The sequence below is a fragment of the Carettochelys insculpta genome, chromosome 7, assembly GCF_033958435.1.
Source record: "Carettochelys insculpta isolate YL-2023 chromosome 7, ASM3395843v1, whole genome shotgun sequence".
Taxonomy (NCBI): domain Eukaryota; kingdom Metazoa; phylum Chordata; order Testudines; family Carettochelyidae; genus Carettochelys; species Carettochelys insculpta.
Window position 1 is genome coordinate 49,489,559 of NC_134143.1, and position 12,667 is coordinate 49,502,225.

At 39.0% G+C, this 12,667-nt stretch overlaps 1 protein-coding gene across 1 annotated transcript in view; it reads right to left on the reverse strand.

The window, feature by feature from the left end:
* Positions 1–12,667, reverse strand: part of MGMT (O-6-methylguanine-DNA methyltransferase) — a 356,731-nt gene that overhangs the window by 322,569 nt on the left and 21,495 nt on the right. Inside the window, exon 2 of the mRNA XM_075000457.1 lies at positions 5,762–5,809. Coding sequence (XP_074856558.1) covers positions 5,762–5,785 — 24 coding nt within the window. The 5' untranslated portion in view covers positions 5,786–5,809. The remainder of the gene's footprint in view (positions 1–5,761; positions 5,810–12,667) is intronic.

The following is a 12,667-nucleotide window of genomic DNA, read 5'->3' on the forward strand; positions in this document are numbered from 1 at the left end:
TTATTTCATAAAATCAGAAAGAAAAGGAACAGAGACTTAAAACTGGATTCATTTTTAGGTATAAGAGCTAGAGTATTACAACATTTAAACAGTGTGTAAATGATTTTTTTAATATAGTGTTTTTGTCCAATAGTTAGCTAACAGTGCAAACAACATTTGGAAAGATCATTAAATGGTCTGCTGAGACCCTCAGCAATTTTCATGTGGTTCACAAAGAAGCGTGAGAACCACTGCCCTATTTCATGTGAAATGATTAAACTGGCTGACCCATTGTTGAAGTGAGTGGAACTCAAACACTTAAAGTACTGAGTTTCAACCCAGACTATGCTATAATGCACTGGTAGAAGCAGTGCTTTTTTTGTGCCGGTATTGAGAACCTCGGAGGTCCCAGCTATGGGATTGGCTGGGGGTGGAGGGCAGGAAGCCATCTGAGTACCAGCACCTTTTTTTTTTTTTGATCCATCTGCTCGTGTAATAGAATCATATCCTGTTCTTTCAGATTAAGATTTTATTCCTGTCCTTGTTACCTTGAAACCAAACTGCACGTTGAAGCTCTCTACCCCAGCACACGCTCATCCGGCAACATATGTAATCCAGCATGATTTTAGTTAGCCAGATGACCACTTATCGCAGGTCTAGCCAAGTTTCACACAGTTCCAGAAAGTTTGTTTACAGCCAGCAGTGGAAATGTTGGTAATGCTGTTAGCCAACACAGACTTCCCATTGTCCAGCAAACTCTTTCACTCAGCACCAGTCAGGTCCCAATGGTGCCAGACTAGAGAGATTCAACCTGTGCCATAGAAACCTTTATACTTTGAGACTATCCAGAAACTGAAGCTAGTAAGTATTGAATAGCAAAACAAGAAAATTAAACTTGCACTTTAATCTTATGGTCATTTGTTACTGCACCATAAATGTCTAATGAAAAGCACTGGTTTTAATTTATGCCAACCTAGAGTGGCTATGCTTCTCTCAATCATTGCCATAAGATTCAATCAGCAACTCAGTAGAGGCCTTCAAGATATCAAGTTCCCACTTAAATGTTTCTGGCATACACATTCAACAGAAGTCAAAATAAAATAAGCAAGTACTGAGCTGCCGTTTTGTCCTTTTCCCTCGCCCTTCTCTTTTTCTGGGGGTGGGGAGGGAGGGTTGGAGAGTGGGGCGGGGGAGTGGAAAGAGCACAGGACAGGAAGGTAAGGGCTGGTTGGGAGATTCCAGCTCCATGGTTTGGTGCTCACACTAGTCTCATTACATTAGGGTCTTAATGTGCCATTATATGGAATAAAATAATGAAATTTACTGACAAGCAACGAAAAGCAAAACACAAAGTGTCAGTGTAATAACATATAACAATCAGTAAGAAATATTTTATTAATTAATATGCCCCAACAATAACCTTTATTTTGCTACTTAACAAATAACATTTATAAGTAAAATATCCATATCTAGATACAGTATTTGCGTAATGTAAAAGCATAAGACATAAGGAAACAAAAAATCTCAGGTATTTTGTTTTTTATAAATTTGTTGAGAAATATACAATACAATGAAAATTCTAAAGTCATACAGGCAATAAACAAGCTTATCATACACTACCTTCAAGAATTACTGTAAAAGTGACATAAATATTACATTTAAGAACTGGTTATATTTTGAAACTAAACAAATATAAAATAACTACCATAATGGTTCCGTATTTAAACACATACGTACATACAAATATCATAAGCATATATTTAAGTACACCCTCAGTTACATAGTTAAGTTATCCACATAAACCTGCATATGAACTTATTGTATCCGCAAGGAAAAGATGAGATATGAATTTTACTAGGTGTTGGTGCACCAAATGAATCGACTGCTTCTTGGATCAGAGAAAATAAATTAAAATAAATCTAAATGTTAAATAGTGAATTTAATATCAGGTAACATTTCATAATTTTTATTGTCCTGATCCACAGCATTCTAAATCTGCTGTTTCTTGCATTCTTTGAAAAGCCAAAGTCAGCTAAATAAGAGATAATGTAACTAGGCATAACACAATAAAAGATATTACCTTCACAATGCATTATTGCTGCCAATTATAAGAATCACTTCAACTTAATTTCAAAAGCACAATCACCCTCAACTGTAACAGTCTCTTTTTTTAAATTTCAAACAGTATTACATTAAGGCAATAACTCACCTTCCAGCTATAATATCAGTCTCCCTTATTGCAAAAATACATTTCATAAATACTTCTCATCGACAAGTCAAGCTAATTCAGGTTAATTTTATTGTATTTTGGTGCTATTTCACATTTGTGTGCAATTACCTTTATCATTTTATTGCCATGCCAGAAAGTAATCAGAGCAATTATTTGAAGGAGAAGGCGTAGAAACTCTAAATCACACTTGCTGGCATTTTTGATAAAATAGCAGCTTTATCTCAGAAAGTGGCAGGGACATCGGATAAATCATGCATCAGTCAAGTATAGCTGACCCCCAAGTGCATTGCACAATATCAGAAGTGCTTCAAAAGAAACTTTCCTATATCATCCATCATTCTTCATAATACCAAAATAGCTACACCTGAAGAGTAAGAGCTGGAGAGTAATAATAATAATAATAAAAAAAATCCAAGGAATATGGGCAAAGCCATTAACTCTATTCCCTTTTAAACTAAAAAGATTGTGGGGAACATGGACTCTGCTCATAAACAATATGACTTCATTGCAATAATCAACTGTACCACAAGTAACATGCACATAAATATAAATGAAACACCTAATGTACTGGTGTGCAAAAACAATTAAAGATTCCAATACATATAAAATACAGACGGGCTCAAAATATACATGAAACAGAGCTACACATAACAAATGTACATGGCAAACAAATTATCTATTATAAGAACACACTAAATTCCTGTTCTAACAAGGAAGATTCACATTAATATTGTGGTTCTGGTTCTGCATTACAGGGCTACGAGTACTGCTTATACAAATACAGAACAACTCATCACGAGTAGGACACAGAGTCCAAAAGAATCCAATTAATAGTATGACTAAAACAAGAACACCTGCATGGTTATTGCCCACTAAATTTTTGAATCCTAGAAGCCAAGCTAAAGCCAGAGAGGGGAAAAATACGTACTATTTAGATACTGATACTTAAACCTAAGTTTCTTCAGAAATACGCATTTTCTGACAACATATATTTTAAAACCATACTCTCAAGAATACAAGAGCCAGCATTCCACCCTCCTGAGACTTACTTCCTTTCAGTTCATGGGATCATGCCATAGGCTCCACCTCATTTATAGCTATATACAGCCTGTACACACACCTGCATTAGACAGGAGCATCCTTGTACTCCCATGATGGGCACCGCACAAGCCCATGCAAGATCAAAGCATACATGTTAAATAGTTGTACCAGTGCAGTGATCTTGGAAAACACTCATCTCTACAGCTGACTGATTTCAAAAATGAATATTCAGCACCTCCTTAGCATGGTGCTGGCCATAGCTCTTCAAAAGTGATAGGGATAAGGGGATTTCGACATTTGCGGGGTCCTTTTGCAAAGAGCCCTCTGTAGACAAGCTGCATGTGATTGAAACGTAGCACCTTCAAAGTGCTGTGGCTGGCAGCATGCTAATGAGGCGCTAAATATTCATTTCAGCACCTCATCAGTATTCTCCAATTTGGCCATTAACATGGACCTTTTGAAATTTTGGCCAAGTGTAGACACGGCCTCTGTTTCATTGGTCAGAATAAAAGATATTTATAGTTAGGCTTGGGAAGATTAAATTTTAAGTTAAACAAGTTAAACCACGTTAGAGTGACAGAAGACATGAATTTGAAATAGATAATTGACCCCTTTAAAGAAAAAGAAATCGTTCTGAACGGTTTTATGCCTAGCTTGCTAAAATTGAGAAAATGATTTCTGAAATCAGGCTGCTGGCATCTAATGCAAGTGTGTATACAGGCTGTATATAAGTATAAATGAGGTGGAGCCCATGGCATGATCAGTTGACAGGAATAAGCAGATTTCGATGTTTGTGCAGTCCTTTGGAAAAGGGCCCCATGCAGATGAACCACGTGTGATCGAAACGCGGCACTTTCAAAGTGCCGTGGCTGGCAGCATGCTAATGAGGTGCTGAATATTCATTTCAGTGCCTCATGAGTATTCTCCAATGTGGCCATTAGCACGGCCCTTTTGAAATTCTGGCCAAGTGTAGACACGGCCAGAGTGTGTTTCAATGTATAACTTTATTATGTATACAGAACCAAAGAGAAGGAATCAACATTATACTACTATATGCTGTTATCTTCACAGTCTTAGAATCCTTCTCCTCCCTTCCCCCTGCTCCCTGAATTATAACAAATCAGGAGAGTTTGAATTTGTTTTGGTTTTAGCATTCTGACTCCTCAGATATCAAGAAAAACTCCATCTAACAACTAATGAAAGTAAGTGGGGGAATGAAAAGGTTAAATAGATCATAAATTATTATTAGTTTCATTTAGCTTGTCAGCTATATCATGTCTAGCTGTGAACGAGATTGAACTAGTGATTCTCTTCAAAAGTCTCCCCAGTTGTTTGAAAATGAATCTAATATTTCTCCACGATTGACCCGAAAATACCGGCTACAGGGTATGTTTTCTGGTTGCAAATGTACGTGCATACGCATGAACACACACATACACACACACACTTAAGAAATCAATTAAAAACAAAAAGATGTTTGAGAAAGCAAATCAAATATGAAATCCATGTGATATCTCTTATTTTTTCCTAAACAAACTATTCCACTTTCTTAAAAACTAAAAATAAGAAGTAATGGAAACATTGACAATTCATTGACAAGAAGTAATTGAAAAATGCACACTGATTTTACATTAACAAAAGAAGGTATTTCCACTGGAGGGTAAACAAGATAGACATTCACAAAGATATTATTTCAAATATATTACATTACAGCATGTAAAGTAGATTGAAGCAATGGGATATCTTCCACTGTTTTATTTAGATTTTCTAATGTAGTGCTAGGGATTGGCAGCAGTATTAGGATTACCTATACAAGTTTAATTTTACTAAATGTTACATTCCATTAAGCATGATATTAATCCTGCCACAAGTAATGAGTATATTGCAAAAATAGTATTTATTACTTGGGGTCACTCGTTAGTGATAGCCTTCTTGGTGATTTGAAGAACAAAGTCATTAGCAACATTAGCATTGACTACAAAGGGATAGACTTTTCATGAATTAAATAGATGTTCTCTAACTAATCTTTAGGGGTACATTTTTCACTTAAAAAAGGTCCAGAGTTTTCAGCTATGGGACCATTTTTTTCTTATGTTTCCCCATAAACACAATTATCTTTCTTTCTATCTGACTCTATCTTAACTAATAAGCACAAAACATCCAAAAAGTCACAAAATGATTCAGTAATACATATATTTGTTCTGTAATAAAGACTATGTTAATTATGAAAAAGGAGAAGACAGCTAACTTTACACTAACAATACAGCACTGTCCTATTAGTTTATGCTCTGTGGAAGATAGATATGTGATGGGGAAAGGTCCACTGATGCCTTTTACCAACCATGACAGAGCTACAGAGATTTACAATGCAGCATCAATCTTGTCAACTGAATTCTTAACACTGACTGCTGGACACTAGGGAAAAACACGAGCTATGTTATGTGAACACTTTTGTAATGCTGTTACTTTTTATGTGTACCTAAATGCAAGGATATTTTCACAGGAACTTACTTTTTGATGAAGTCTTGATGCCATGGTAAGTACACGAAGGAGCGTTGCCTATAAGAAAGGAAAGGAAATCCTGTTAGAAAAAGATAAGGCTACGTCAACTTAAATTTCATAAACTGTTGACAAGAAAAGTATGTCAACGTTATCATTTCTCCTCCTATTACATGATATACTGTTAAGGTTTTGATTATAAAAAGTGGGCTCTGAATTTCAATGCTTGCAGTATCAAAAGGGGGAGGGACAGTTTTTTTTTTTTTTTTTGCAAGCAAACAGGAATTTTAAAGTTCACTAGGTCATCTATCATCTGTAATGAGCTGTAATCAACAGATAACACATGCAGGACTTCTCTCATCATAAACCCTGTAAAACTGTGATCCACAGGATAAGAATCCACTTTAGGACATGCCCTAGGGCCTGTAAAAATATAACTTAAAATAATATACTATGTTTCTGAGTTATTAAATAATAAATTCCCCTTTTGTTTTCGGAAATACATAGCATATTTTAAGGAAGCAAAATAAGTGAGATATGTGAAGGTAATCTGGATCGAAGAACAAAAGGAAGACAGATTCCGAAATAAAGTAAGTATTTTAAAGTCACAGTAGTTAAGCAAAGAAATTTTACTTAACCCACTGTAATCTTATATCAAATAATCTTAACAGCTTAATGTAATGTAATTGTGACCTGCAAGAATGGAAAATACAGGGATACTCTGATACAAAAAGGACTAAAAATTCTTGTACACATTTTTGTTTTGTACTTTTTAAACCTTAGCTATGATGTGAAGTTACATTGATGTCACTGCACATATGCAAGCTCCAGCTGTAGCCATACTGCACTGCTGCCATAAATCTGCACCAAAGACTCACAATGCTCCAAGGACCTGTACAGATATAGTAAGTCTACACCCAAGGCCTGGCCCAAAGTCTATAGATGTTAGTGGAAAGACTCTATAATGACTTCTGTGGGCTTAGACCTTGATACAAAGAGTACTACACATATAATTTTGTCTGTGTTTCTACACCTGTACAGAAAGCCCAAAACAAAATCAATTTAGACAAGATCTTGGAAGTATTAAAAATGTCTCGTCTAATTTTTTTTTCCTTTGTTTGCTGGAGGTCTTTATTAGAAACTCTTGTGTGTACCAGGAGCATTCTGAGCCCTTAATTAGAGGGGTGGAGGTGTTGAATCCTTAACAAGATCACTTCTCCCCAGTGTTTCAGTTAAATGTGTGTTAAAATAAAGAGCCTTAAATAGCCTGAATAAAAATCACATCCTCTCTTAATGAGGTTAATCTTACATGTGATACTCCTACAATTGTCCATAGACTTAAATTTCTTAGGTTAAAAAAGAGAGACAAAACACTTTTAAATAGTGACTTATGCTTCTGAATGCCTCAATTTGTTTGCTCAGTTTAAGACATTTCAATTGGCACTAATTCTACATGTACTTTCTGAAAATCAGGTCCCTGAAAAGGTATTTTGAATTTGCAGGCCCAAAAATGAAGGCACCTGAACTCACTCACTTGCCACTTCTGAAAATCACAAGCTTTAGTCTTAAAATCCCATAATTCTGAGAAGCCATCTATCATAGCATAAAAGGATAAAAAAGGAAGAACATGAAGTTTATTCTTTAGCAAATAACCTTCAAAAACTGTCACCTTTCACTGTCAATAAATATGTAAATTTGTATTGTTGCTATCAAAGCAGGTACTCGGGTCATATAAAGGAATCCTGAGATTATTAATTGTTATTCAGAGGCTTTGATACGGCATTGATCAAAACAGTACAACCTTTAAACAGATGTAAGTTTAGCCTTGCATTTCATGTGATTTGAGCATCATCATTCCCATTTAACAGATCAAGAAAGAGAGATCAGACAGTTTGAGTAATTTGCCCAAGTCACCTAGGATGCCCTCAACACAGCTGGGAACAGAGCAGAATTTTTGACTGCCAATCCAACGCCTCAATCAGAAGCCATACTTTCCCTTCTAAAACAGACCCCAAACCTGGGACAATGAAGCTTCATGTTACCAGGCCCACTTCCGCTTCACATCCTTTGGCAAAATACATAGCAGAATCTTTGAGATGTTGCACTTGGTATGGGCTCTGCTACACATATGCCTCACACTCAAAAAAAAATCAAGGTATTTTTCCCCTCTAACAGCATGTCCCAACTGACGCATGTGGCCTGTGATCTCATGTGATGGCATAAAGGGCAATACGGATTCAAACTTCCCTCTGTCCCCAACTTTTGGCAGCTGAAGACAGAATCTAAGGGAGGGTGGCAGTGAAATATGGGGACTCAAAGAGGTGCAGGGCACCTGCTTGGCCCCAAAGCCACAGCTATTCAAATTAAATCAAATGTCAGACACTTGTGCACCTTCCATAGGCCCCACACTAACACAACTGAAGAACCTCTATTGTCAAGTTCATTTACAATAACCCTTACTATATCACCCCTTGACTTTGCCATTGAGTTACTGTCAATATGACAACTTATCCTTTTTATGACCACCCTACTTACACAACCACAGAGGAAACATAACACAGTAACATATGTATTTACAAATTGTATATTCCAAGTGCACTAACTGTAACATCTTATTTTAAAAATATAAAATTGCTGCTGTAACAATTCATAGCTAATTTAATACTGTTAGAATGTTCTGAAAATTCAATCCCTTCATTATTTTATTTTAAAAGCGACACTTTTTTTTTAATTGTCTTAGTTGGTGCCCACAAGACATTCCAGGGGCATGGGCTGTAAAATACCTATCCTATATGCCTAATCATTAAGGGCAGAATCTTTACTGATATTTAGATGCTTAAGGATGCAGACAGGCACTTCATGGGCTTTAGATATTTAACTCCCATTGTAATATCTGCAACTATAGGCAACAAAAATCCTTTAAAAATCTGTCCCTTCTTGCATAGAGCAGGATTCACCCCTGTAGAGAGGGCTAGTAGAAAACGTATGCAACACTGAAATCGTACAAATAGGGCTTAAGTGTAACTAAGGGAGTGCAAGGTCCTTGTACTGGCTCATTGCACCAGCAAGAATTTCATGTACAAATAGTCCTATTGAAGTCATAACACTGATTCACTTGATAAAGGGATTGCAGGATTGGTCCCTACATTACAAATCACAGCAAGAAATGACGGAGGCAAGAGAATATGGGAAGGATGAGAATTACAACACTAAAAAGTTAAGACCTTCTTTATTACTTGTACATTGTTTTGATTTCCCCCATTTAAACCCCAGACATTAACCATTTATCTTTCTAGCAATAAATAGCTAAATTCATCTGAAGATGAATTTCTGAAGGGATTCTAAACAAGGTTTATTGCACATAAGCATGGGAAAGAAGCACATAGGAGCACACTTATAAAACTAGTAGTACTAGGACAATGTTGAGAACTGCTTACACAAAATTGATAAATACTGTAAAAAGCGTATCATTTGGCCAGATACACTATTTGAAGGACTATTTTGGTTTATTGTGAAACGAACTCTGCTGGCAGTTCTAAACAAATCCTTTACCAAAAAATGTTCTGAATCAAAAAGAATTGCAAGGTTATAAAACATAGCCTAGTTGGAAGTGGGAAAAAAATCAGATACTAAAAGAATGAGCACCAGTTTGAAGAAATTTTATAAATAACAAATGGCAGATATACGTTAACATGCTCAGTTAACTGTACCAGAGAGAGAGCTGTGCTAGTCTATATACTATCAAAACAAAAAAGCAGTCAAATAGCAGTTTAAAGACTAACAAAATAATTTATTAGGTGAGCTTTTGTGGGACAGACCCACTTCTTCAGAACATAGCCATACCAGAACAGACTCAATATTTAAGGCACAGAGAACCAAAAATAGTAATCAAGGTTGACAAATCTGAAAAAAAAATTATCAAGGTGAGCAAATCAGACAGTAGAGGGGTAGAAGGTCACACTACTCTACTCTCTGATTTGCTCACCTTGACCATTTTTTTCTGATTTGTCCTCCTTGATTACTGTTTTTGGTTCTCTGTGCCTTAAATATTGAGTCTGTTCTGGTATGGCTATAGTCTGAAGAAGTGGGTCTGTCCCACAAAAGCTCACCTAATAAATTATTTTTTTAGTCTTTAAACTATTTGACTGCTTTTTTGATCAGTTAACTGAATATCTCTGCAAGGTGACAAACAGAACTGTTTGATTTCATGATGCTCAAGTTAAAATGAATTCAGGAATTAATTTAAATTAAGTTTTTATTTACACTCACAGTAAGTATTAAAAACATTATTTCACTTCCACACTAGCGTGGAACAACTAAACGAGAGCATGCCTATTTTCTTGTTCAGAGCCTCTCTTTACTTTTAGTCCAGAGAAATGTGTACATCTTAATATGGGGGAGGGAGGATATTACATTCTTTCCCCTCCCTGTTCTCAAATGTGGCACTTGAAGCTGGGTTACTATAAAGTGGGAACTTCAAAGAGGTCAAGTGTTGGATCTCAAGTTATCAGAAAGCGTGTTCTTTCTCTCAACAATCCTGCTGACTAATCCAGGGAAAGTCTTATTTTGCATTCTAGCAAGATCGACTTGCTTCCCTATCTTCCCATTGGGAAATAAAATGTTTCAAAGACAGCAGTTGCTCATGGCTGAATGAAAGGCTGCTGTAGTATGTCAGGTAAGCTAGACAACAGGCATTCATCCTGACTGAAGAAGCTTAGAACTGGACAGATCATGGCCAGAAATTTATAGGACAAAGCTATTCAGAACACAGTTAAAATCTTGCTCATAGAAAACTTCACATATAGTTATTAAAATCTGAATTACAGTGTGTCCATTTACTTTAATAAGATTTACCTGCAACACTATATGTCTCCCTCTCAGCAGGCCAGAAACCTATATCAAAATATGATTAGCAAGAAACAGCTCAAGCAGCAGTGTTTATAGTGATACCTAAACACCTCAAATTTTAAACATCATACATACGTAGATGGATTCTCTTTACCTATGCCCCTGCTACTTCTCTTGAGATACTGCAAGAAGATTGGAAAGGAGATGTGGACTTTACACTTTCTTCTGAAGGACCTAAGGCATTAGTGGGCATTCTGCAGAACACTGGGGTTCCACCTGTGGCCCATGCACCCCCTCCCTCCCTCCCTCCTTCCCCCATGTCTTTCATTCACAGGAGTATTAAAACCCAGAACTTTCAGTGTACTGTGAATTGGCCGAGTCACAGCATTCAAGCTCTGGGAGGGAGAAGAATAGGTAGGTGTGGGACTCCAGTGCTCCAGTGCCTAAGAGGCTTGGGGGAAGGAGGCAAAGAAAGAGTGTGGGTTGCCTGCAGGTGGAACACCAGTGGGCCACACACGGTCCACAAGCTGCAGGCTGTCCACCACTGCATTTCCATCTTGCAGCCCACTGAGATGTAGAAGGGTCACTCATTTGGTCTTAGCTGCCCATCACTGAACTAAAGCCTGTAGTCATTCTAGTTAAATTCTTTTGTCAGCAACTTCCACAGCTAGGCTGCATCTACACTAGCGAGATCTTCCAGAAAACCCAGGGCTCTTTTGAAAGATCCCGTGGAGTTTCTACACACAAAATGTGTTCTTTTGAAAGCAAATTACAAGAACACAGTGCTGCTTTCAGAGGCGCTCTTCCACTCCCAGATCAGGAAGAATCTTCCAAAAAAAAGCATGTGTAGCTGCTCTGCGGGCCCTTCTGTCAAAAGAGTCATCCATGGTACCTGACAGCTGGAGCACAGACACACCATGGCCGGTACTAGCGGAGCTCTATGCTCCCTCTGTCCATCTGCCTTAAAGGCACAGGGAGCCCCAAAGACCTCATGGCAGGAAGCTGAGTGTGTGGAGGCAGCAAGGAGATGACCCTCCAGCACCACACCCCCATGGCCATCCCCTGAAGTGATGATTTGCAGTATGTCAGAGAGCCAGCCATCGCACGACCCCCAGAGGCTCACCACAAAGCAGAAGGTGCACTCCTAGACCAAGCGAGAGCTGCAGGACTTGCTGGACCTCTGGCATGAGGAAATCCTCTGCACCACCACCAGCAAGAGGCTGGCCACCAGCCTCACCATGGATCCATGTGCAGTCCATGGATCACACCACAGCAGTGGGGGAAGCTGAGGTCAGCAAACCCTCCAACAGTCATATCCAGGTCTCCCGTGCGGATGAACCTCTGGGGCAGCATCTGGTTGATCACTGTCACAAACTGCAGGGAATGGAGAGTGAGGACACTCATGTGTGTGTAAAGGGGTACCCCTGCAATGGCAGGCTCCCTTGTCCCCTCCTGTCCCCCTCCTCCCCTACCCCCTGAGCAGGGGGCCTGCATAAGGGTGAGGTGCCACAGTTCCCCAGGGCTAACCCTCCCTGCCCTGCCCTGTCCCTGGCCCCCAAGGGTCCCCCTTGCCCAGCATCCCCCTGTGCCCTCCCCGTGCTGGGCTTGAGAGTGGCACATGCCTCACTTCAAGGAGGACAGCCGCAATGGTCAACCTACCCACTCCAAACTGCTGCCCCACAGAACGGTAGCTGTCCAGGGTGGCAAGCTTCCAGAAGGCAATGGTAACATGCTTCTCCATGATCTGAGCAGGCCACACCTGGGTGTCATGGCATTGGAGGGAGGGGGGTGAGGACAAGCCAGCTACAGAGCTCCATGAAGGTCTCTTTCTTCATCCAAAAATTCAGCAGCTGCCACATGTCATCCCACTGTGCTAGGACCAACCAGTCCCACCAGTTGGAGCTGACTGGGTAGCTCCAAAGGCATCGGAAAGCCCAGTGAGGGGCGTGGCTGGGGCCACAGTGGGTTGGGGGCCCTGATGACAGGGCTCAGCCACCAGAGGTGGTGGACAGTGGCCAGCAGCCTAGCTAGGGCATGCATGTGGCTCTGGGGCTGCCGTTGGTCCATGGC